The 26134-nt window shown below is 44.7% G+C and overlaps 1 protein-coding gene across 5 annotated transcripts in view; it reads left to right on the top strand.

Moving 5' to 3' along the window:
- LOC134351054 (tetraspanin-15-like) overlaps positions 1-26134 on the top strand; it is a 269479-nt gene that overhangs the window by 193146 nt on the left and 50199 nt on the right. For all 5 annotated transcript variants that reach the window (XM_063057074.1, XM_063057072.1, XM_063057071.1 and 2 more), the window contains one exon: positions 17035-17085. In XM_063057074.1, coding sequence (XP_062913144.1) covers positions 17035-17085 — 51 coding nt within the window. The remainder of the gene's footprint in view (positions 1-17034; positions 17086-26134) is intronic.

The raw sequence follows: 26134 nt of genomic DNA, 5'->3' as shown, positions 1-26134 counted from the left end.
TTCCTCCCGAGTGTTTTTCTTTTCCCCCCGTCAGTCTCTCTCCGTCTCTTCTCTCTTTCAGATTCTTCCTCTGAACCTCTCGCTCTGTCTTCTACTCCGCCTCTCTCCCTGTCTGTTTATGCTGCTTTCTTTTTGATTGCAGTTGACAACTAATAGTCACCTAAGCTGCTTTACCTTCAATAATCTATTTCATGTTTTATTCATATTTTCCAGTCTGAGTTGTCCTTTGTTGTCTGTGTTTCTTTTGCAATCTAAGCTGTTCCTCGAATGGGATCCTTACACGAATGATTTCATGTTCTGTCCCAACTGTCTTTGGATGGTTCAATTCCTGTTTTGTTCACTTTTTCCTCACCAATGCTCTGCCCCTAATTTGCCAGTTTGAGTCACACATTGCCTGCATACTCCTTGTGAATTTCATGTACTACTTCTGACCCTGGTTACATTTATTTTTATTGATTTTATTTAGTGAGAAACAGCATGGAAGAGGCCCTTCCAGCCCTTTGACCCATGCTGCCCAGTCTAATCCGAGCCTTTGAACTATAGACAATAAACAATAGGTGCAGGAGTAGGCCATTCAGCCCTTCGAGCCAGCACCACCATTCCCTGTGATCATGGCTGATCATCCAACAATCAGTACTCTTTTCCTGCCTTCTCCCCATATCCCTTCACTCTGCTATCTTTAAGAGCTCTATCTAACTCTTTTTTGAAAGAATCCAGAGAATTGGCCTCCACTGCCTTCTGAGGCAGAGCATTCCACAGAACCACAACCCTCTGTGTGAAAAAGTTTTTCCTCAACTCCGTTCTAAATTGTCTACCCCTTATTCTTAAACTCTTGGCCCTTTACTCACTAGAATTTAGAAGAATGAGGGGGGATCTCATAGACACCTATCGAATGTTAAGAGTCCTAGATAGAGTGGAGAGGATGTTTCCTATGGTGGGGGTGGGGAGGAGTCTAAGACCAGGGGACGCAAGCCTCAGAATAGAGGGATGTCCATTTAGAATGGAGATGAGAAAAATTTTCTTTAGCCAGAGGCTGGTGAATCTGTGGAATTTGTTGCCTCAGGCAGCTGTAGAGGCCAGGTTATTGGGGCTATTTAAGGTGGAGGTTGATAAGTTCTTGATTAGTCAGGGTGTGAAGGGTTATGGGGAGGTAGCAAGAGAACAGGGTGAAGGGGAAATAGGTCAGCCATGATAAAATGTCAGAGTGGACTCAATGGGCCAAATGGCCTAATCCTGCTCCTATATCTTCCGGACTATAATTTAATTTAATTTAATTCAAGACTTAAGAAATTCTGCCAAACTGAGCTCAGTGGTGCATGCCACTAAAGTTAGGTGAAAGCACAACCCAGAAAAATGAAGAAATTGTCACCACAGAAGGAAAGGCTAACCAGTGGAAGACCATCACCCTCCATGGAAGACATCCCCACGATCTGAGCTGGCCAGATGTTGACAAGGAAGCTCCGAACGTCTGGGTCAGAGTTAGAGAACTCTTCCCATAAACAGAAGGGTTCCTTGATACAATACAGGATCAGGTGGTTAACAGAAAAAATACCAAAAATACATTATAAAAGACCAACAAATTCAAGATGATAAATGCAGAAAATGCCAAGAGAAAACAGAAACAATACAACAGATTAAAGGATCCTGCAGCAGTTTAACTCAATATGATTACTTACCCAGGCATAATCAAGTGGCAAACATCATGCACCAAAATTTTGCATTTAAATATAAACGCATAAAAGACACCATACCTGACTATAAATACAAGCCTGATCCAGTTTTAGAGTCAGAGTGCCACAAATTATATTACAGCCAATCCATTATTACAGATAGAACAATCCATAATAACCGTTTGGATATAATATTATTATTATAATATAATATTAAAGGTCTACATTCCCCCCGAGGCAGACATGGAGTGTGCTCTGAACATACTGTATGCCAACATCAGTGAACTTAAGACCAGGTATCCGGAAGCTTTGCTCATTACAGCCGGGGACTTTAACCAGGCCAACCCCAGAAAGGCGTTGCCAAAGTTATACCAACATGTCTCCTGCCCCACTAGAGGCCCGAATATACTGACCACTGCTACACAGCAGTCAAGGATGCCTACCGTTCCATCCCACGACCTCACTTCGGAAAATCGGGCGGCTTACAAACAGAAACTGAAGCGGGAGGTCACGGTGTCAGAAGTAGTGTCGTGTTGGACGGAGGAAACGGATGAGGTCCTCCGTGACCGCTTTGAATCGGTGGACTGGTTAGTATTCAAGGACTCGGCAGCTAACCTCGATGAGTATGCTTCAGCTGTCATGGATTTTATTTGGAAATGCATGGAGGACTGTGTGTCTCCTAAGACAATCCGGGTATTCCCTAACCGGAAACCTTGGATGAATTATGAGGTCAAGTCCCTTTTAAAGGCTAGAGCTGCAGCTTTTAGGTCTGGGGACACCAGTCACTACACGGAATCCAGGCGTGAACTCCAGAAAGCTATTAAGGGCGCCAAGAGGCAATATCGAGCCAAGTTGGAAGCCCAGGCTAACCAAAGGGATGCCAGTTTGACAGGGTCTAAATGAGATCACTGGGCACAAAGAAAAGGCTGGGAATATCAATAACTGTGGCGCTTCTCTTCCTGATGAACTTAACGTATTCTACGCAAGATTCGAACAGAAGAGGAGCATCCCGCTCCCTCCGGATGAACCGGACCTGGTGGCATCGAGATTCATCGTCACCGAGGAGGACATTAGAAGGGCCTTCCTGAAGATAAATCCAAGGAAGGTGACGAGCCCAGATGGTGTCCCAGGATGGGTTCTCCGGGCCTGTGCAAGCGAGCCAGCTGGAGTGTTTGCTGACATCTTCAACTGCTCCTTGCTTCAGTCTAAGATCCCCTCGTGTTTTAAGAAGGCAACGATAATCCCAGTGCGACAGAAGAGCAAGGTGGCATGCCTGAATGACTATCGACCTGTGGCTCTGACATCAATTGCTATGAAGTGCTTTGAGAGATTGGTTATGGCACACATCATCCACAGCCTACCGGTCAACCTCGACGCTTTGCAATTCGCCTACCGGAGCAACAGGTCAATGGCAGATGCCATCTCTCTGGCCCTACATTCCTCCTTAGAACACCTGGAGAATAAAGACGCATACATAGGGCTCCTTTCCATTGACTACAGCTCTGCCTTTAATATCATCATTCCAAATAAACTGATTCCTAAGCTCCGGAACCTGGGCCTTAGCGCTCAGATCTGCAGCTGGATCTTCAACTTCCTCACAGACAGGACCCAGGCTGTAAAAATAGGGGACAAGCTCTCCTCTACAATCACTCTGAGCACCGGTGCCCCACAAGGCTGTGTACTCAGCCCCCTGCCCTGCTGTACTCACTGTACATCCATGATTGTGTAGCCAAGTTTCCATCAGACTCAATATATAAGTTTGCTGATGACACAACAATTGTAGGCCGTTTCTTGGGTAATGATGAGTTTGAGTCCAGAGAGGAAATTAAGAACCTGGTGGCATGGTGCGAAGACAATAACCTATCAGCAAGACGAAGGAATTGGTTGTTGACTTCAGAAGGAGTAGCGGACTGCACGACCCAATTTACATCGGTGGTGCGCAAGTGGAACAGGTCAAAGGCTTTAAGTTCCTCGGGGTCAATATCACAAATGACCTGACTTGGTCCAACCAAGCAGAGTTCACTGCTAAGAAGGCCCACCAGCACCTTTACTTCCTGAGAAAACTAAAGAAATTTGTCCTGTCCCCTAAAACCCTCACTAATTTTTATAGATGCACCGTAGAAAGCATTCTTCTAGGGTGCATCACAACCTGGTATGGAAGTTGTCCTGTTCAAGACCGAAAGAAGCTGCAGAAGATCGTGAACACGGCGCAGCACATCACACATACCAATCTTCCGTCCGTGGACTCACTTTACACCACACGCTGTCAGAGCAGTGCTGCCAGGATAATCAAGGACATGACCCACCCAGCCAACACACTTTTCATCCCTCTTCCCTCTGGGAGAAGATTCAGGAGCTTGAAGACTCGTACGTCCAGATTTGGGAACAGCTTCTTTCCAACTGTGATAAGACTGCTGAACAGATCCTGACCCGGATCTGGGCCGTACCCTCCAAATATCCGGACCTGCCTCTCGGTTTTTTTTTTGCACTACCTTACTTCCCATTTTTCTATTTTCTATTTATGATTTATAATTTAAATTTTTAATACTTACTAATTTTAACTATTTTTAATATTTAATATTTGTAATCCAGGGAGCGGGAAGCACAGAATCAAATATCGCTGTGATGATTGTACGTTCTAGTACCAATTGTTTGGTGACAATAATGTATAAAGTATAAGTACTACTAGGAGAGTCTGAAAGTTCCTAGCAATGGAGAAAATGAATGTTCTTGTCTACACCCATACCTCAGGTTTTTTACCAGCTTGAGCTAAGAATACATACATACATACATACTTATATACATTCATACGTAAATAAATCAATCAATCAATGATTCAGAGAATATGAGTTGCAGGGTCCTTGAATATGTGCCTATGGGTTGTGGAATTAGTTGAGAGTCAAGGTGAGTGAAATTATCCACGCTGGTTCAGGAACCTGATGGTTGAAGGGTAGTAACTGTTCCTGGAAATGGTAGTGTGAAATCTAAAGTTCCTGTACCTCCTTCCCAGTAGCAGCAGTGAGAGGAACCCGGAGAATTGTGCATTTGGATTCTGTTCTTTCTTAATTCTTCCTGGAAAATTGATTCATTTTGTTCAGGCAACAACCTTGGCAATGAACAAATTTGGAGCTTTCAACTTGTGATCACTATTTCACACTGATAAGTTGAACTGACAAGAAGCACTCTTGGGGAGCAGTACATCCTATTTCTGTATTCTGATTCCTTTTCACATATCTAACTGTTCTGCTACAGTGAGTTCTTTTCCTTGGCTCTCCTCAGTAGGCAGCCTCTACAGATCCTTCCTACCCCGGACTTCCTCTCTCCTTCCCTATTCCAACTGACCGAAGATATGAAAGCCTGAACGCATATACTCAAGGACAGCTTCTATCCTGCTGTTAAAAGGCTATTTGAATGGTTCCCTCGTAGAATAAGATGGACTCTTGACCTCATTCTATCGCATTATGGCCTTGCACCTCGTTGTCTGCCTGCACTGCATTTCCTGTGTAACTGTAAAACTTCATTTGTTTTTACAAAACTACATAAGTTTATTCACACAGAAATGCACAAAATGCAAACATCAAGTATTTACAAGACAGTGAACAAATTCAAATTAAAATATGATTATTAGTGTCTGTGAAACAGTCAATTCCCTGGGGCGCCCACTGCTCCTGGAAATCCCCCACCATACCCATCTTGACCACATGCTCCCTTTCCAAGGTTAGCTGGGTACAAATGTATCCTCAGAAGAGGGGTAGGCAGTCGGCTCTGGCAGAGCCCTCGACTGTCCAATGAATGGCCATCTGGGCCAGGCCAAGGACCAAGCCTACTGGTAAATCTAATGAGCGACTCGCCCTCTGTAACACTTCATTCTGCACTCTGTTACATATTTTTTTCTTTTCCACTACCTCAGTGCACTGTTGTAATGAAATTTTGGTCTAGGTAGCATGCAAAATCAAAGTTTTGACTGTAAGCAAATACAATTTAATTCTCTCTTTCTTTCCAATTATTTTCCTCTCCTTCGTAAATTTCACAACCAAAGCCTTTTTTCCCAGGGCAGAAATGGCTAATATGATAGAGCATCACTTTAAGGTGATTGGAGGAAAGTATAAGGGGGATGTTTTTCACACAGAGTGATGGGTACGTGGAAAGTCCTGCCAGGGGTGGTGGTAGAAGTAGATACTTTAATGCCATCTAAGAGATTCTTAGATAGGCATATGAGGGATAGAAAATTGAAGGGTTATGTAGGAGGGAAGGGTTAGGTTGATTGTACAGTAGGTTAAAACACAGGCACAACATCATGGGCTAAAGGTCCTGTACTGGCTGTAATGCTCTATATTCTGTATATTTATAGAAAAAAAATTGCCTGTTCTTCTCCCTCGTTTCCCAAAGCACTATCTTCACCCATTTCCCTCAGCTCTTCACCACCAAATGGCCTCCTCTTCCACAACCTAATGTTCTCTTTTCCTTCCTTGTAACTCTTCTTCCTCATTCCTAAATTCTTCCCATTTAAATGCTTCCAAAACCTGTCCTAAACTAATGGCCTTTAGATCTCCTTGCTTTTCTTAAAAAACAAGAAAAATAGAAAATATGAACAGAAATTGGAGGGAATTTTTAACAGGTCAGGAAGAAAGAGAGTTAATGCCTCAGTTCTGATGAAAGATTAACATGTCACATGATCTATTGAGTGGTTCCAGAATTCTCTGATATTATTTCAGACTTCCAACATCTCCTATTTTACACACCAAACACTGGAGGAACTCAGCAGGTCAGGCAGCATCCATAGAAATGAATAAACAGTCGATGCTTCGGGCCAAAACCCTTCTTCAGGACTGGAAGAGAAGGGGGAATATGCCAAAATAAAAAGGTGGGGAAGAGGAAGGAGGATAGCTAGAAGGTGATGGGTGAAGCCAGGGTGGGTGGGAAAGGTGAAGGCCTGGAGAGGAAGGAATCTAACAGGAAAGGAGAGTGGACCATAGGAGAAAGGGAAGGAGGAGGGAACCTAAGGGAAGTGATAGGCAGGTGAGATGAGCTAAGAGAGCACAGTGGGAAATAAAAGAAGAAGGTGGGGAATTTGTCCACCAGGAGGAAAAACTGATCTGCATACCTTGGGGTTGGAGGCTACCTAGATTGAATATAAGGTGTTGCTCCTCCACCCTGAGGGTGGCCTCATCGTTGTACTAGAGGAGGCCATGGACCGACACGTTGAAATGGGAATGGGAATTGGAATGAAAATGTTTGGCCACCGGGAAGTTCCACTTTTGGCGGAAGGAGCAGAGGTGCTGACGAAGCAGTTTCCTAATTTACGACGGGTCTCACCAACGTATGGGAGCCCATACCAGGATCACTGGACACAATAGATGATCCCAGCAGATTCGCAGGTGAAGTGTTGCCTCACCTGGAAGCACTGTTTGGGGCCCTGAATGGAGATGAATGGGCAGGTGTAGCAATTTGGCCACTTGCAGGGATAAGTGCCGGGAGGGAGTTTAGTGAGGAGGGTTGAATTATGCATAAGGAAATAATTTTGAAACAAAGACAGTATACAAGTTAACTCAAAGTTGCTGGTGAACGCAGCAGGCCAAGCAGCATCTATAGGAAGAGGTGCAGTCGACGTTTCAGGCCGAGACCCTTCGTCAGGACTAACTGAAGGAAGAGTGAGTAAGGGATTTGAAAGTTGGAGGGGGAGGGGGAGATCCAAAATGATAGGAGAAGACAGGAGGGGGAGGGATAGAGCCGAGAGCTGGACAGGTGATAGGCAGAAGGGGATACGAGAGGATCATGGGTCACCTGTCCAGCTCTCGGCTCTATCCCTCCCCCTCCTGTCTTCTCCTATCATTTTGGATCTCCCCCTCCCCCTCCAACTTTCAAATCCCTTACTCACTCTTCCTTCAGTTAGTCCTGACGAAGGGTCTCGGCCTGAAACGTCGACTGCACCTCTTCCTATAGATGCTGCTTGGCCTGCTGCATTCACCAGCAACTTTGATGTATGTTGCTTGAATTTCCAGCATCTGCAGAATTCCTGTTGTATACAAGTTAACTAATGCCTTAGCCTTTTATCCCAAGTCTACTCTCCACAAATGCAGCTCGATTAGAGTTGCATTTGTATTGCTGGAGCTTGCTAATATCTTTAATTATTTAAAAATAGAATCAATATCTACCACACGATCTGATGGGTGACCATTTGAAGGTCACTGTGAAGAGTAAATGGGATCTTGGTAAGAAGTTAGCAGATTAGTGGGGAGTGTTGGATCTGAGAGCACAGTCACAGAATAAACGGACTTCCCATTTGCGGAATTTCTTCAGAGGACAATGAATTTATGGAATTGCCACAGATGGCTGTGGAGACCAAGAAACTGGATGTATTTAAGGTGTAGTTTGATACGTTGTCAATTGGTCGGGGGTTAAAGGTTAAGGGTAGAATGTAGGAGAATGAGGTTGAAAATAAATTCCGCCTTGATTGAATGGTGGGCAGACCTAATGAGCCAAATGGCCTAATCTTATGGCCTTAGACCAGAAGTTCCCAGCCTTTTTTATGCCATGTACCCCTACTATTAACCAAGGGGTTCATGACCACAGGTTGGGAACCCCTGCCTTAGAAAATAGAATTCAGGCCACTAATAGGCTGCCGTTGTTTTCTACAGCAGAACTAATTTCCTCCTAAACAAAGTGGCTGTTGATCAAGCAGACTTAAAACAAGATTTGTTGTGTGTGTAAATTGCTGACATGGAGGTCCCATTATACAAAGCTTGGTGGTCTTTTGGAATAAGCGAAAGGTTAAGTGACCCATTAAGTCTCAGTGCACCTTTCAATCAGTTCCACGTCCACTAACAGATAGAAAACAGGATGGGGTAGCAGCCTGGATGATTTTTTAAAAGATTACAGTATGTGGACGTTGTTGAGTTCTGTTCACTTGGGCTATGTAAGCATTTAGTTAGCATGCACAGTTTCCCTGTTATGGGCATGCAGGCAGGTGGTGAATGGGAAATGGATATGGCACAGTTTCCCTGTTATGGGCATGCAGGCAAGTGGGGAATGGGAAATGGATATGGAATTGTTATGGAGGGTGAGAACGAGGAGCAAACCCTTGCAGTTAGGCTGGCGCTTTCTTGGTGCAGTTGTACTGTTCGGTCAACACCAAGGATGTCTCCCTACATAGCAAAATCCGTCATGTTCCTCACATCCAACCTGAAAGGCTGACTTTAGCTGAGGAATGACTGTTGTGGCAAAGTTTTGTGAGCCTCCCCATATGAAGTCATCTGCATGACAGGCAAATACTCTAATCATGACATTCTGAATCTTGCCAGTAAAAACAGCTGGATCCACTTGTAACATCTTTCCACATGTTTTCAACATGATTTCCTTGACTTTTTTATACCAGCAGAGCGATGCATCTGCTAGACCATACACGCTCTTTTTCAGTTTCCACAGTGTTCCTTCACTTCTGGCTTCAGGCGGGGGTTGAATGTAACAGGTAATTTGCTGGCCCAATCAACTGAAAATCAATGACATTACTTTGGGCCTAGAGGCATGGACAGGTCAGACTGGGTAAGGACAACACATTTCATCCTTAAAGAGTATTAGTGAATTATGATAGTCCAATAATATCACAGTCATGGATGTTGGGTTTTGACCGAAACATCAACAAATCCTTTCCCCATAGAAGTGGTGCTTAACCCATTGAGTTCTTCCACCAGGTCCTTTGTTGATCCTAGTTTCACAGTCACTCTTTCCGTTACTATTGTAGTCACGTTTTCCAGCTTTTTCAGTAATTCTATGGAAAACGTGTCACTTTCTTTTTTGTCTTTGGATCTACTAGTCCTGTAATATAGTTACTACGCTATCAAAACCCTGTGGTTCAACCTCAGCATTGAAGGAGTTACACACAAAAAATGCTGGAGAAACTCAGCAGGTCAGGCAGTATCTGTGGAGGGGAATAAACTGTCGGCGTATTGGGCCGGGACCCTTCATCAAGGCTGGAGAGGAAAGAAGAAAAAGCCAGAATGAAAAGGGGTGGGGTGATGGGGGAGAAAGGAAGAAGCACAAGGTGGAAGATGATAGCCAAGTGGGGGGAGGGTGGTAGGTGGGAGGGGAAGGGGGATGAAATGAGAAGCTGGGATGTGATAGATGGTAAAGTAAAGGACTGATAGGAAAGGAGAGTGGAGCTTACGAGAAAGGGAAAGGCACCAGACGGGTGTAATAGGAGGGGAAGGAGTGACTTCATTCTATGTGTGTTTATTTGTTATAAAACAAATCGGTGTGGACAGATACACATCTTGTATAACACCCAGTGCAGCAGTCCTAAGTCATAACATTGCTGTGAGGATAACTTTGGAAGTGATGTTGCTTTTCCAAGGAATAATGTATACTACTGTGGCATGATTCGACCCCTGAAACGCTTTATAGTAGTGAAGTAGCTTGAAGTGTATTTTCTAACATCACATCCAAATTGTGCACAGAAAGCTTTCACCAGAGGAGATCTCACCTGTCCAAGCGACTAGTCCAGCAACTTCCTCCTCTCTCCAACAGACCCTTAACGGCCTCTTTATTAGCTACACATATATTGTACATCTGCTTGTTAATACAAATATCTAATCAGCCAATCATGTGGCAGCAACTCAATGCATAAAAGCATCAGACATGGGCAAGAGGGTCAGTTGTTGTTCAGATCAAATATCAGAATGGGGAAGAAATGTGATCTAAGTGACTTTGACCACGTTGGTGCTGGATAGGGTGTTTTGAGTATCTCGGAAAATGCTGATCTCTTGGGATTTGCACACACAACAGTCTCTAGAGTTTGCAGAATGGTGTGGGCAAAAACACCTTAATGAGAGAGGTCAGAGGAGAATACCCAGACTGGTTCAAGCTGACAGAAGACGACAGTACCTCAAATAACCACGTATTATAACAGTTGTGTGCAGAAGAGCATCTCTGAATGCACAACACATCAAATCTTGAAGTTGATGTGCTACAGCAGCAAAGGGGAGGTACAACGAGATCTAGGTGTTCTTGTACATCAGTCACTGAAAGCAAGCATGCAAGTACAGCAGGCAGTGAAGAAAGCTAATGTCATGCTGGCCTTCATAACAAGGGGAATTGAGTCTAAGAACAAAGAGGTTCTTCTGCAGCTGTACAGGGCCCTGGTGAGACCACACCTGGAGTACTGTGTGCAGTTTTGGTCTCCAAATTTGAGGAAGGACATTCTTGCTATTGAGGGAGTGCAGCGTAGGTTCACAAGGTTAATTCCCGGGATGGCGGGACTGTCATATGTTGAAAGATTGGAGCGACTGGGCTTGTATACTCTGGAATTTAGAAGGCTGAGAGGGGATCTTATTGAAACATATAAGATTATTAAGGGATTGGACACGCTGGAGGCAGGAAGCATGTTCCCGCTGATGGGTGAGTCCAGAACCAGAGGCCACAGTTTAAGAATTGGAAATTCTTAAACTGTGGCCATTTAGAACGGAGTTGAGGAAAAACTTTTTCACCCAGAGAGTGGTGGATATATGGAATGCTCTGCCCCAGAAGGCTGTGGAGGCCAAGTCTCTGGATGCTTTCAGGAAAGAGATGGATAGAGCTCTTAAAGATAGTGGAATCAAGGGATATGGGGAGAAGGCAGGAACTGGATACTGATTGTGGATGATCAGCCATGATCACAGTGAATGGTGGTGCTGGCTCGAAGGGCCGAATGCCCTACTCCTGCACCTATTGTCTATTGTCTATCGTAAGACCATAAGCATACACACAGTGGCCACTTTGTTAGATACAGGAGGTACCGAATAAAGTGGCCACTGAGTGGTATATCTATCCTTCTATAAGTAAGGAGGTCAATACTGGACACAGTACTCAAGCTGTAATTTCACCAATGGCTTTTATAACTAAAGCATCATCTTTTTATTTTTGCATTCATTTCCTCCATAAATTAAAAAAAAATCATTCTATTAAATTTTCCAATTACTTGCTATGTCTGCGTGGTACATTTTATAAATCATCCACTTAGCTACCTAGATCTCTCTGATCTCAGAGTTGGATCATCTCTTGCCAAATAGGTATTTTTTTATTGTTCTTGCCGCAATTGGCAATTTCACATCTTCCCACAAAAATGTGTACCTTTTATACATGCTTTGAAAAGGAGAATATTGTACTTGACTGAAGTGATCCTACTACTACAACCCTGACAGGTAAACTATCGGGGTCTGACAGGTAATTTATTGGGGATCTGACAGGTAAATTATCAGGGGTCTGGCAGATAAACTATCGGGGTCTGACAGGTAAGTTATTGGGGGTCTGACAGATAAATTATCAGGGGTCTGACAGATAAATTATCAGGGGTCTGGCAGATAAACTATCGGGGTCTGACAGGTAAATTATCGGGGGTCAGACAGATAAATTATCGAGGGTCTGGCAGATAAACTATCGGGGTCTGACAGGTAAATTATTGGGGGTCTGACAGGTGAATTATCAGGGTCTGACAGGTAAATTATTGGGGGTCTGACAGGTAAGCTATCGGGGTCTGACAGGTAAACTATTGGGGGTCTGACAGATAAACTATCGGGGTCTGACAGGTAAATTATTGGGGGTCTGACAGGTAAATTATTGGGGGTCTGACAGATAAATTATCGAGGGTCTGGCAGATAAACTATCGGGGTCTGACAGGTAAATTATTGGGGGTCTGACAGGTGAATTATCAGGGTCTGACAGGTAAATTATTGGGGGTCTGACAGGTAAGCTATCGGGGTCTGACAGGTAAATTATTGGGGGTCTGACAGGTGAATTATCAGGGTCTGACAGGTAAATTATTGGGGGTCTGACAGGTAAGCTATCGGGGTCTGACAGGTAAACTATTGGGGGTCTGACAGATAAACTATCGGGGTCTGACAGGTAAATTATTGGGGGTCTGACAGGTGAATTATCGGGGTCTGACAGGTAAATTATTGGGGGTCTGACAGGTGAATTATCGGGGTCTGACAGGTAAATTATTGGGGGTCTGACAGGTAAGCTATCGGGGTCTGACAGGTAAACTATTGGGGGTCTGACAGGTGAATTATCGGGGTCTGACAGGTAAATTATTGGGGGTCTGACAGGTAAGCTATCGGGGTCTGACAGGTAAACTATTGGGGGTCTGACAGGTGAATTATCGGGGTCTGACAGGTAAATTATTGGGGGTCTGACAGGTAAGCTATCGGGGTCTGACAGATAAACTATTGGGGGTCTGACAGGTGAATTATCGGGGTCTGACAGGTAAATTATTGGGGATCTGACGGGTAAGCTATTGGGGTCTGACAGGTAAACTATTGGAGGTTCACCTTCTTGGAGGATTTGCACAGATGCATTTATTCTCGGCACATAATGATGACGGTGATGATGGTTCAGAGTCAGACAGGATAAGGGAGAATGTTCCTCTATGCTAGGCATTTGTGAATCATTTGACTCACTTCTCATGCCACTCTGGTGCTTCCTTGGTATTTTATTTAAATATCTAAATTCTCTAATGAAGTGACTTAGCTGCAGCTGTGGTATTTGAACCTGTATTGCGGGATTCCAAATGCAGAGACTCCGCTGCTGTGCTGAAGTGTCCTAGTTTTCCTGGTGGTGACTTGTCTTTGCACATCTTTGAGTGGAAGACGCATAAGCAATTTAGCTACAGCTGCCACTGAACACTGGGAATCTGACCTGATTTGAAAAGATGTCAATATATGCAGAAACAGCAATAACTGATGTTTTATAGTGGCTTATTGTTACAAACTATCCCCTATCATGCTTAACAATGACCTTGAGCTAAAAAGGCATTAGGAGATTTAATGGAATAAGAAAATTCTGCAGCACAGAAACTCGTCTGTGTCAATTGTGAATGTACACTAATCCCATTTGCCAGTATTAACTCTATAACCCTTTATGCTGTTCTTGTCCAAGTACCTGTCCAAGCCCTTGATAACTTTATACGTTCAGTGGACACATTAGTAGGTTCCTCCTGTACCTAATAAAGTGTGCTCTGAGTGTATGTTCACAGCCTTCTGCTATTATAGACAATCCACTTCGAGTTTCGACATATTATGCATTCAGAAATGCTCTTCTGCACACCACTGTTGTAACACGTGGTTATTTCAGTTACTGTCACATTGCTGTCAGCTTGATCCAGTCTTGCTATTTTCCTCTGACCTCTCTCATTTGCAAGGTGTTTTCGCCTACAGGACTGCTGCCCACTGGATGCGTTTTGTTTTTCAAACCGTTCTCTGTAAACTTTGGAGTTTGTTGTGTGTTAAAATCGCAGAAGATCGGCAATTTCTGAGATACTCAAACCACCCCATCTGGCACCAACAATCACTACATGATCAAAGTCACTTAGATCACATTTCTTCACCATTCCAATGTTTGGTCTGAAAAACAACGAACCCTTTTGATCATGTCTACGCACGTTTATGCATTGACTTGCTGCCACATGATTGGCCGATTATGTATTTGCGTTAACAAGCAGGTGTACCTAATAAAATGACCACTATGTAATTGTATGTGCCTCCACCACTTCTGTTTCCAGATTGTCAATATTCTTTCTTCCTCTCTCTCTCTCTCTTTTGCTTTCTCTCTTCTCTCTCTCTTTCCCCCTCTCTCCCTCTCTGTCCCTCTCTCTTTCTCACACACACTTTCTCTCTCTTTCTGTCCTTCCTTAAAACTATACACTTTAGTTCTAGATTCTCTACGCCAAATTTATTAATCTGCTTAGACCCGTTGACCCGTTCCTAGAACTTGGGCCTCCATATCTTTCCCATCCACGTACTTATCTAAACTTCTTTTGAATGTTGGAATAATCCACACCTACCAATTCCACTGGCTGCTTCTTCCACATTCAATCCACCTTCTGAGTGCAGGTTCCCCCAAATATTTCATCTTCCGCCCTTAACCTATGACCTGCTCCATAGTTCTAGTCTCACCCAACCTCAGTGGGAAAAAAACCTGCTTGCATTTGCCATGTCTACAATCTTCATAATTCAAATCTCCCCTCATTTTCCTGTGCTCTGGGGATAACAACCTAATGTATTCAACCTTTTCCTGTAACTCTGGTTCTCAAGTCCCAGCAACATCCTTTGTAAATTTTGTCTGCACTCTTTCAATCTTATTGATATCTTTCCTGTAGGTAGGTGACCAGAATTGCACACAATACTCCAAATATTCCCTCACCCACGTCTTATGCAACTTCAAAATAACATCCCAACTTCTGTACTCAGTAATCTGATTTATTAAGGCCAATATGCCTGGAGCTCTCTTCTGACCCTATCTACCCATGATGCCCCTCCAAGAGGACCACAACCATGACATAGAGTTTGGAGGCTTGCATGCCTCAACAACCTAGAGACCTACGTTGGCTGGAGTCAGGGCTTTATGCTTTTGGGTCTTGGTGGGTCACCCATGCCAAACAGGCCAAAGGGTAGAGGCCAGACTAAGAGTGGTCCAGGTTCAGGGCTTCAGCTCAGGGTTAACAACCCTGACTGGTCAAACATAACTGTTACAGAAACATCAATGGAGAATCTTTCTAGGTTGGAGTCTGATGGTATTCCTGAGTCTCCATCCAGTACTTACATGACGGACAGTAGTGAAAACCAAACTACTGACAAGATGAAGAAAGCTCTGAACCATTGCCAGAGATAGAGGACTTTCATTTCTGCTCTAAATGCCAGCAGCATAATGGGCTGTAGAGTTAGAGTAGAGACCTGTGATGGCACTTTCAAGTAATTATGGATCTGTAATCCCAGATTCCTTTGCTCTACCACACACCTCAGGAATTAGGAGGAGAAGTTCTGTGGTTTAGGTCCCCAGTTGGGTGAAGGAGTGGCTGACAATGGAAAAGCACTTTTGGAGAACTTTCATCTGTTGAAAACAAGTTCTGCCAAAGGCAGCATTTGTAACTTCAACAGGCTTTCAAAAGCAGTTACAGGAGAATGGGATGGACTGACTTGGTTGTACAAAGAACATTTCAAGTGTTAAATTAGGTGACGAGTGAAAGCAGAAAGAATTAGATGACGGGAACAAAGAAATTATTTTTGAAAACCACCTACAGGAGACTGGATCACTAAAGCTGGTGTTCTTTGGCTGTTATTTTTGTTAGCTTTACAATTCAGAAACACCTCTTCACAAAATAGCATAGTAGGCCCAAGGGAAAGCAAAGTGCAGTTGTCTTTCACTGAAGAATTAGAGAGGGGAATTGTTGTAGCCATGTTAGTCCATGGCATGTATTGTTTCCATGGAAACCAGTTGGTGGGTTGAGAGGCCTGCCATTCTTTCCCTCAAACATGTCATGTAGCTGAAGACTTTCTTTTGATCTCTTCACTCCTTGTGATTGGATGCTGATGGCAAGACCAGTATTTATCCCTCATTACCCTTGAGGAGGTTGTACCTCCATTTTCCAATGGACAAGAAGCTAGAGGATCTCTGGTGGTCATTGTTATGCTTTGTACTTTCAGAACATTGAACTAATTCAAAGGAACTCACGGGAGTCCGAAAATATGGCTGTAGCTTCTAGTTTACTTTAAGCTAGGCGTGCATGTATCACGTGGTAGTGTGATGACACATGGAATTCATGTATTTTTACATATAACCTGTAATGAAGAATTTAAACATGTAAGAATTCTTAATCAAACTATATATATATATATATATATATATATACACACACACACACACACACACACACACACACACACACACACACATACTATCATAAACAAGAGAAAATCTGCAGATGCTGGAAATCTGAGCAAAACACCGAAAATGCTGGAGGAACTCAGCAGGCCAGGCAGCATCTACGAAAAGCATACAGTCAACGTTTCAGGTTGAAACCCTTTGGCAGGACGGTTTTAGCCTGAAACGTTAACTGTACCCTTTTCCTAGATGCTGCCTGGCCTGCTGAATTCCTGCAGCATTTTGTGAATATATACATACAAGATTACTCAAGTATTATTGAAATATTACATGCACGACAGACAGGCACCACCTGCTGGGGAAAATGGACAGTCAATATTTCAGGTCAAGATCTTTGCTAGCCCTTGCTCCACCCCTTGCCTTCGCCCTTCATATTGGCGATCTCCCACTACCTTTCAGCCCAGATGAAAGGTCTCAGACCGAACCATTAGACGTAACATTAGATGCTACCTGACCCTATGAGTCCCTCCAGCATCTTGCTTGTTGCTCAGTAATTCTCCAAGCCAGGACGGTATGTGTTTTGGAAGTGGGTGTGAGGGAGGGATTCGCCTAATCCTGCTGCCCTGCCGGGGGGTTGCAGGTCTGACTGCTGTTGTAGTGGGACTTTGAGGATTCTGGAAGCGGCAAGCCATTATTGATGTGCTGCTGACACTTTTTTTGTTTTTTTTCCCACTAGGAAGATGAAGTCGTCAACACACAGTGTGGATACCTTATGCTAAAGCAAGAGGTAAGGAATGAGATACGTGCAAAAACTTCACCCCCATGCAGATGTAGGCAGGCTGTTGTTCATTTCCCACCCTCTCATTTCACAATGTTGGATTTATTTTGCTTTTTATTGCAATGGAGTGCCATTATTCTTTGTCCTCTTTATCTCTTCTGCCCATTATTTTCCTGACAGATTGTCTGCCTACTTACCATTGGGGTTGATGTGCACAAGCAAAATACCCACCTCTATGGAGCAGCAAGCCTTGCTCTTAAACCCAAAGTGAGCAACTGTGGGGGGGGGTGGGCAGAGAATTTTGGCACCTGCCATGTATAGCATCATCATGTCAACGCTCTCCTGAATGCATTGCGAAGCAGCCAAGAGAGTGGCAGCCCCTCACTAATATTGTTCTGTGCCCCAGTTACAAGAAGGAAAATGAAGTTAGCGCAAAGATGAAAAAGTCAGATATCCAAAGCAGCACACACAAAATGCTGGAGGAACTCAGCAGGTCAGGCAGCATCTATGGAAAAGAGGAAACAGTCGACATTTCGGGCTGAGACCCTTCTTCAGGACTGAGAAGGAAAGGGGAAGATGCCAGAATAAAAAGATGTGGGGAGGGGAAGGAGGCTAGCTGGAAGGTGATAGGTGAAGCCAGGGTGGGTGAGAAAGGTCAAGGGCTGTAGAGGAAGGAATCTGATAGGAGAGGAGAATGGACCATAGGAGAAGGGGAAGGAGGAGGGGACCCGGTGGTAGTAACGGGTGGAATTTCTTCAGCTAGAGAGTGGTTAATCTGTGGAATTTGTTGCCATGTGGAGGCCAAATCATTGGGAGTATTTAAGACAGCAATGGATAGGTTCTTGATTGGTAAAAGGGTTAGGGGTTACAGGGGGAAGGCAGGAAAATGGGGTTGAAAACAACTCAGCCAAATCTGAATGTCAGAACAGTCTTGATGAGCTGAATGGCCTAATTCTGCTGCTATGCCGTATGCTGTTATGATCTGTTACTACCTGCAAGGATGATGGAATTACTGTAATTCTGGTGTCTGTTAATTGGAATTTGTGTATATATTAGAAAAGGGAGAAAGCAGAAGAAGCAAGCTGCCTGGATCGGGCACCATGACTTCTGAGGACAGGTTGAGCAAGGTGAAGCTTTTCTCTTTGGAGCCAAGGAGCATGAGTGGTGACCTGATAGAGATGTGCAAGATGATAATAGGCATGGATAGAGTGGACAGTCGGAGACTTTTCCCTAGGGCAGAAATGCCAATACGCGGCGCTCTAACTCTAAGGTGATTGGAGGAAAGTATGGGGAGGATGTTAGAGATGCATTTCATACAGAGAAGGTAGTGGCTTGCATGAAAGACACTGTTGAGTGTAGTGGGGAAGATGGATACATTAAAGCAGGAGTTCCCAACCGTTTTTATGACATTGGACCCCCTACAATTAACTGACGGGTCCATAAACTCCAGATTGGGAACTCTGTTCTATTTATTGATTTATTGAGATATAGCACAGAATAGACCCTTCAAGCCCTTCGAGCCATGCCGTCCAGCAATTCCCGATTAAACCCAAGCCTAATCACGGGATGATTTACAATAACCAATTAACCTACCAACGGGGTACATCTTTGGACCGTGGGAGGAAACCAGAGCACCCGGTGGAAACCCGCACATTACTGGGAAAAACATCCAAACTCCTTACGGGCAGTGACGGGAATTGAACCTGAGTTGCTGATACTGTGAAGTGTTGTGCTCACCACTAGGCTACCGTGCTGCATTAGGGACAGTTACGAGACTCTTAAGTTAGGCACATGAATGATGGAAAAATAGAGGGCTCTGTGGGAGGGAGTGGTTAGATTGATCATAGAGTAGGTTAAGAGGTCAGCACAACATTGTGGGCGGGAGGACCTGCACTGTGCTGTATTGTTCTACGTTCTAAGCCAGTGGGCGGTGAGCTTGTGGAACACAGACCAATGAACTCAAGAAGCTGTGCTGTTCAGTAGGGGAACAAGAACCTGTGGTCCTTCTTTGCTTCCTAGGCACATCGCTGTGTGGGAGTGACACCACGAGTGTGTCACTAACTAAATGTAATTTTCAGGGCCACTTATATTCTTGTCAGTCCTTTGGCATACCAAATGCTGGGCCGAAAATATATGTGTCAGTTCAATGAATTAACAAGAATACACCCAATGCAAGAATACAATAAACCGAATAATTTTAATGGGTTTATTGCAAATCTGAGAAGCTCTCATTAGAATGCGAACACGAGGAAATCTGCAGATGCTGGAATTTCAAGCAACACACATCAAAGTTGCTGGTGAACACAGCAGGCCAGGCAGCATCTCCAGGAAGAGGTACAGTCGACGTTTCGGGCTGAGACCCTTCATCAGGACTAAGTGAAAGAAGAGCTAGTAAGAGATTTGGAAGTGGGAGGGGGAGGGGGAGATTCGAAATGATAGGAGAAGACAGGAGGGGGAGAGATGGAGCCAAGAGCTGGACAGGTGATTGGCAAAAGGGATATGAGAGGATCATAGGACAGGAGGCCTAGGGAGAAAGAAAAGGGGGAGGGAGGGAAAAAAGCCCAGAGGACGGGCAAGGGGTATAGTGAGAGGGACAGAGGGAGAAAAAGGAGAGAGAGAAAAAGATTGTGTGTAAATAAATAAATAACGGATGGGGTACGAGGGGGAGGTGGGGCATTAGCAGAAGTTAGAGAAGTCAATGTTCATGCCATCAGGTTGGAGGCTACCCAGATGGAATATAAGGTGTTGTTCCTCCAACCTGAGTGTGGCTTCATCTTTACAGTAGAGGAGGCCGTGGATAGACATATCAGAATGGGAAGGGGACGTGGAATTAAAATGTGTGGCCACTGGGAGATCCTGCTTTCTCTGGCGGACAGAGCGTAGGTGTTCAGCTAAACGATCTCCCAGTCTGCGTCGGGTCTCCTTCTCGTTAGAACATAGCAAGAGTTAGGGTCTTTTCTCCACTAACATTCCAGGAGCTGACAATGTTGTTTTGAGCCTAAGTATCATCATCCAAAATTGTAGGAATTCATAGCAACAGCCGTTGTTCCTCACAGATTTAATTTGTTTTCTAGACCCTGCAACCTCTTGCTTTTGGGAGAACAAATAAAAACATTTTTTTTTTAAATCCATTTTAAGGAACAGCAACTTACAAATCTTTTTTTTTCACTGATTAAGTTGTTTTTTTTCTCGGTTGGCTTTGCACAGTTCAATTTTGGCTGAAAGACTGTTGCAGCGAGGAAAGTTATATTAAATCTGACCAGAGATTGTTAGAGCTCTGCACAGGCCAGCCAGCTTCCTGGCCCATACTGTCTGTAACATCAGAGCAACAAAGAGCTTTAGATTTACTGGGAGAATAGGGTGCAGGTAGACACACTTCAATTGGGAGTTGATTTATTACCGTCACGTGTTGTTGTTGTTCCTATGTGACGCATCAGGCAACAACCTTGCCATTTCTTTAGCATTTGGCTGTTTTTTAAGAGGCCGAGTTGCCAGCTCGATGCTCAACCCAGCACGGACGGAAAGCGTGCGAGGAGCCGGCTGGATTTGAACCTGGGACCACTCACCTCGAAGTCCAGTGCTGATGCCACTACACCACCAGCCGGCATTGGTCTTACGTACCAAAAATTTAAAAAAAACTTTTGTTTGCATGACATTAAACAGATAATTTCATATACTGTATAAGTACGTTGAGGCACAGTAATACGAAAGCAATCTTAGTAGTGGCAGGGCAATCACTCAAGTTGAGCATAATGTCTATTGGTGGGTCCTCTGGTGGCTGTAGAGGCCAATTCGGGATCCACATATTCTGGTGTAATGTGGGCAAGTGGTGGCTGTGGTTAGTGTTTGGGTCGTTTGGTTGTTCAGTCTCTCCTTTCACAGCTGCCGCTTGTTCTCTGCGGCATGGCGGAGGTCGCTCTCATGCAGCGCAGCTCCCTCGAACAGATTTCCTCCAGGTGTACCTATTGAGTGCAATGTCTTCCCAGTTTTTAGATGGAACGTTGAATTTCTTCAGGCTGACTTTGATGTTTTGAAGCGTTTCTTTTACCCATCAGGGGCTTGCTGCCCTTCCTTAAACTGGGAGTAAAGGGTCTGTCTGGGGAAACAGATCCAAACAAAAGCAATAATAGACCATAAAATATATTTATTTTTATTTTATTTAGAAATATGTGCAGAATAGGCCCTTCTGGCCCAATGAGCCACACCATCCTGCGTCCCACCTATTTAAGAGTAAACAGTTAACGTTTAGGGCCAAGACACTTCAGCAGCCCTGAAAAAAAGGATCTGGGTCCAAAACATTGACTGTTTACTCTTTTTCCATAGATGCTGCCTGATCTGCTGAGCTCCCCAGCATTTTATGTGTGTTGCTTTGGATTTCCAGCATCTGCAGATCTTCTCATGTTTTATTCCAAGACTAATCACAGGGCCAATGGTCACTTAACCTACTAACTGGCACATCTATGGACTGTGGGAGGAAACCAGAGCACTCGGAGGAAACCCATGCGGTTCACGTGGAGAATGTATGAATCCTTGCAGATGGTGCCAGAATTGAAGTCCGAACTCTGACGCCATGAGCTGTAATAGCATTCTGCTAATATTATTACAGTTGCAGTGGAAGTGTAGTGCAGGCCGGGAATTAGGTGTAAGGTCAAGGGTCAAGAGTCAGCTTCATTCGCCATATACTAGGAATTTGCTGTTTTGTGTTGGTCAACAAAAAATTACATTCAACAATTATAAAGAATAAAGGACCAAAAAAATAAAGTTAGAGGAAGAAATATGCAAACATAAATAGAATTTACAATGTAAACAGCATTATAAAAAGTGGTTTGAAGTGTTTACAGTGCAGTGACTGGGGTAATGGATAGAGGGGGCTGTGGAGGGCAACCAGGATGGTAGATCAGATTAACTGCCTGGGAGAAGAAAATGTTTAAGGTGTAAATACTATGAAAATCTGAAAATACTTAGCAGGACAGGCCACATTTGTGGAGAGAGAAACAGAGACAACATTTTGGGCCGGCGCACTGCTATCTGAATATCTGCCAAGATTTTCAGTCATGGGTCACACAATGATGTTTTCATGTCCTCTCTGTGTGCAGGCACTGTTCGTAATTAACTGTAGTTGCAGCACACGGCAGCTGGAACTGTCCCCTCAAAGGCATTGGCAGACCTTAAACTAAGGCTTGGTGCAATAAAAGGAACTGAGGTGCAACTAAGTGTGATGGTAATGTCTTTCCAGATGGCAGAACCTGCTACTAACTGAGATAGAGGTGAAAGGAGGAGTTCTGGGGTTTGTGCTCCACTGTTGAAGCACTTTAACCCTGTAGAGGCAAGTTAATAAGCAATTGAAAACAGTCATATTAATGTTGAAGTGAAGAATGCAAAATCAACAGATCAGCTATGAGTATCTCCTCTCCACGAGGAACAGGCATTGGAATGATAGGTGGTGTGTGTTTATTTACGTAAATATTAGTCAAATGTAAAGAGGCAGCACACTGTTAAGGGCAGTGTTGATGAGCAGAGGCATTTTGCGGATGAAGTTCATAACTCCCTGAAACTGGCTTACACAGATTGAAAGGCTAATTAAGAAGGCATATGGCAAGCTTGTCTTTATTGGTCAAGGCATTGAGTTCAAAAGTCAGGAAGTTATGTTGCAATTTTATTCTACTCAAGTTCGGAGTATTGCACACAGTTTTGGTCTCCCCATTGTAGGAAGGATATCAAGGCTTTGGAGAGGGTGCAGAAGAAGTTTACCATGGTGTTGCCTGGATTAGAGGGTGTGTGCTATCATGAGGGTTGGACAGACTTGGGTTGTTTTCTCCGGAACAGCGGAGACTGAGGAGATATCTAAAAGAGGTTTATAAGATTATGGGAGGCTGACTGTAGATAGAGTAGACAGACAGTAGCCTTTCCCACGGTTGAAATGTCTACTACCAGAGCGTATGCGTTTAAGGTGAGAGGAGGTAATTTTAAAGGAGATGTGAGGAGCAAGTTTTTTTTACACAGAGAGTGGTGGGTGCCTGGAATGTGCTGCCTGGGGTGGTGGTAGAAGCAGAAACATTAGAGAGTTTTAAGAGACGTTTTGTTAGGAGAAGCCCCAACCACGCCAGCTTCTGGGATTTGGACACTCAAACTCCCTGCAGTGCAGATAAGTGACAAGGCCCCTTTGAGGGTTCAGGATGGTGTCACTAATTGGTAATCATCTTTCAAGCGCCAAGAATTGAGTATTTAAGGAACACCTGATCTGTGGTTCGGTGCTCAATTGTAAACCTACTAGTGATATCGCCTAGTATTTGTTTTGAGTTTAGATCCAGTGTAATACCGTGTCTCAAACCTTGCTTCGGATATCCCAGCATTTGGGTCCGATTCATACTCATCAAGGACTCTTGTCACAGTACGGTTGTGCCAACGTGGAACCAGCAGGGTGTCGGAGCCTTTTGTCAGCAGTGGCCAGCCATAGCAAGAAAATTTCCAGACAGAGCCTGGAGATACACGACCTCCAGGTTGTCATGTGCCAGGGAGGAAGCCAAAGTCACTCAGGCAAGGCTCTTGGTCACTCTGTGGAGCCAGTCTGTCTTCCAACCCCGGAGGGATTTGACGGTGACCTGGGTTCTTGCTGCGGCTTCCTCATCATTAGTATTTGAACTCCAGCCATCCCAGTGCCCTTCAGAGCACAGAATGGTGGTTTTCATTATCTCCCTTCTGACTGGAAGAGCCCTGGCCTGGGCCACCGTGCATTGGGGACACAGGTCGGAGACTTGCTCAGATTCGGAGGAATTCAGGGCTGCCATGAGGAAGGTATTTCATCACCCCGCAGCAGCTAGCTGAGCCTCAGACCGCCTGTTGAAGGGGGGAACGGTCAGCAGCCGACTCTGTGATCGAATTTCAGACCTTGGCCCAGGAGAGTAGTTGGAACGGGGAGGCCTTGGCCACACTATACAGCCACAGACTCTGAGATGAACCAAAGGATGCCCTTGTCTTGGGAGAGCCAGCAGAGAACTTAGAAGATTCTGATTGACCAGTCCATCCGTCTCAATAATTATCTGGCAGAGCGAGAGCCTGTCTGAGCCCGGTCCCTATGCATTGTAATTCCACTCCCCAACCTTGGACCTGCTCAAGATGCAGTCGAACCCATGCAGTTCAGTGGTGCCAGATTATCTACTGATGAGAGGTCCCGACATTGGAGTCAAGGTCGCTGCTTTTAAGGCGGGGAAGCAGGTCACCTGTGGGCCAAATGTCCGAAGCTGCAGCCACCTAGGGAACTGCTAAGACCGCCCAGTGTCGGGAGGACTGTGACGGTAGCAGCCGCTATGCCCAATCCCACGGATTCTGGTTTCGTGCTGGAGGCAGAGTTCACCTGCGGTAAGAACTCAAAAGCTTTTATGGACTCTGGGGCAGCGGGTGATTTCCTGGATTCAGGAACTGCCCATCAGTTCGACATACCACTGCGAGAGCTGAGCCAGCCCATGCCTACAACTGTCTTGGACAGCCGCCCGCTAGGTTCCAGGCTGATACAGCAGCAGACTGTGGTTTTGCAAGTGAGGATAGGGCATCATATAGAAGACATCAGGTTCTACACTAATGACTCTCTACTCAAACCCCTGATCCTCAGGTACCCTTGGCTTTCCCAGCATAACCCATCTGTGATCTGGAGGGAGCGGAGAATCACTGTTTGGTCCAGTCATTGTAAAAGGGTATGTTTGCAGCATGGTGTTCTGACACCCAGACTCTCTCATGCCCAATGACCAATAAGGGGATACCTTTCAGTGCGAGGGAACCTGAGACCTTCTGGAGACCTATCAAGAGTGGACAGGCCGGTTCTGGCCAACGGGGCTGTGCGAGCCCCAATAGTCTAGTCGGAGAGAGGGAATCAGGAAAGGTCCAAGGAGGGGCCTGAGCAGACTGGGAAACTTGCCACTAAGCTTAAGGAATCCAGCTGCCAGGTTTCAAGGAAGGGAGGGACCCCTGTACGCCGATCTATGAAGTTTGTTCCCAGGGGGGCAAGAACTCTCTATAATGCCCCGCTGCCATTGCCTGAGGATACAGACGGGGATTCAGATTCTGTTTTGGCCACTGTTTCTACGAAGGAACTTTATGAGCATAGGGAGAGGACTCACAGGTCTGTGGACTCACCCTTGTCACCTAAGAAACCTCAGGAGTCATCCTCGAAGGAAGGGGCGGAGGAGACAGCAACACCCAGACTGGTTGAAATTCCTTCCGTCTACAAGGACTTGGAAGAGGTCTTCAGCAAGGGAAAGGCCTCAACTCTTCCACCGCACAAACCCTACGAGTGTCCTATAGACCTGCTGCCTGGTATCTGTCCCCCGCGGGGTTGATTTTACACACTCTCAGGCCCAGAGAGAAGTGCAATGGAGTATATAAAGAAAGCACTTGCACGGGCTTCATTTGGCCCTCCACCTCACCCATTGGTGCAGGCTTCTTCTTCGTACCAAACAAAGATGGGAGCTTGCAGCCGAGCATTGATTATAGGAGATTAAACCATGTCTGGCTAAGGTTGCTATCTCCTTTCACTCATGAATACAGCTTTTGAGGTAGAAGAAGATGAGTTATTAACTTCAAACTTTCTGCATAATCAACTCAAAGAATTGAACTGCACGTGCATGTAATGAGAGCTGTATAACTCATCTCCTTCTACCTAAAGCCACGAACTTATCAATCACCCCTGCTGTGGACCATTTCTGGAGGTCCAAGACACCAACTTCTACAAAGAAGGGATCTGTATGCTCCACGACCGCTGAACTAAATGTGCTAGATTTTCTAAAATTGATTCCTTCTACCTTAGGCCACGAACTTATCAATCACCCCTCATATGTATTTTGATAATAAATTTACTTTGAAATTTGAAATAAACATATAGTTATTCAGCCATTTCAATACAGGCTGGAGGATTAAGGCAGAGTGAAGATGTGGAGACTTAAGGCAGAGTGAAGATGTGGAGACTTATCCTTGGATTGTACATGGTCAGCATGGCATAACGTACTGTACCTGTTCAATGCAGAAGCATAGCTTGACCTGTGAGTTCTCCATCGAAGAACCTCTA

This window comes from Mobula hypostoma, chromosome 8, assembly GCF_963921235.1.
Source record: "Mobula hypostoma chromosome 8, sMobHyp1.1, whole genome shotgun sequence".
Taxonomy (NCBI): Eukaryota; Metazoa; Chordata; class Chondrichthyes; order Myliobatiformes; family Myliobatidae; genus Mobula; species Mobula hypostoma.
The sequence above is the reverse complement of the archived record's forward strand: the minus strand, read 5'-3'. Positions and strand labels throughout refer to the sequence as shown.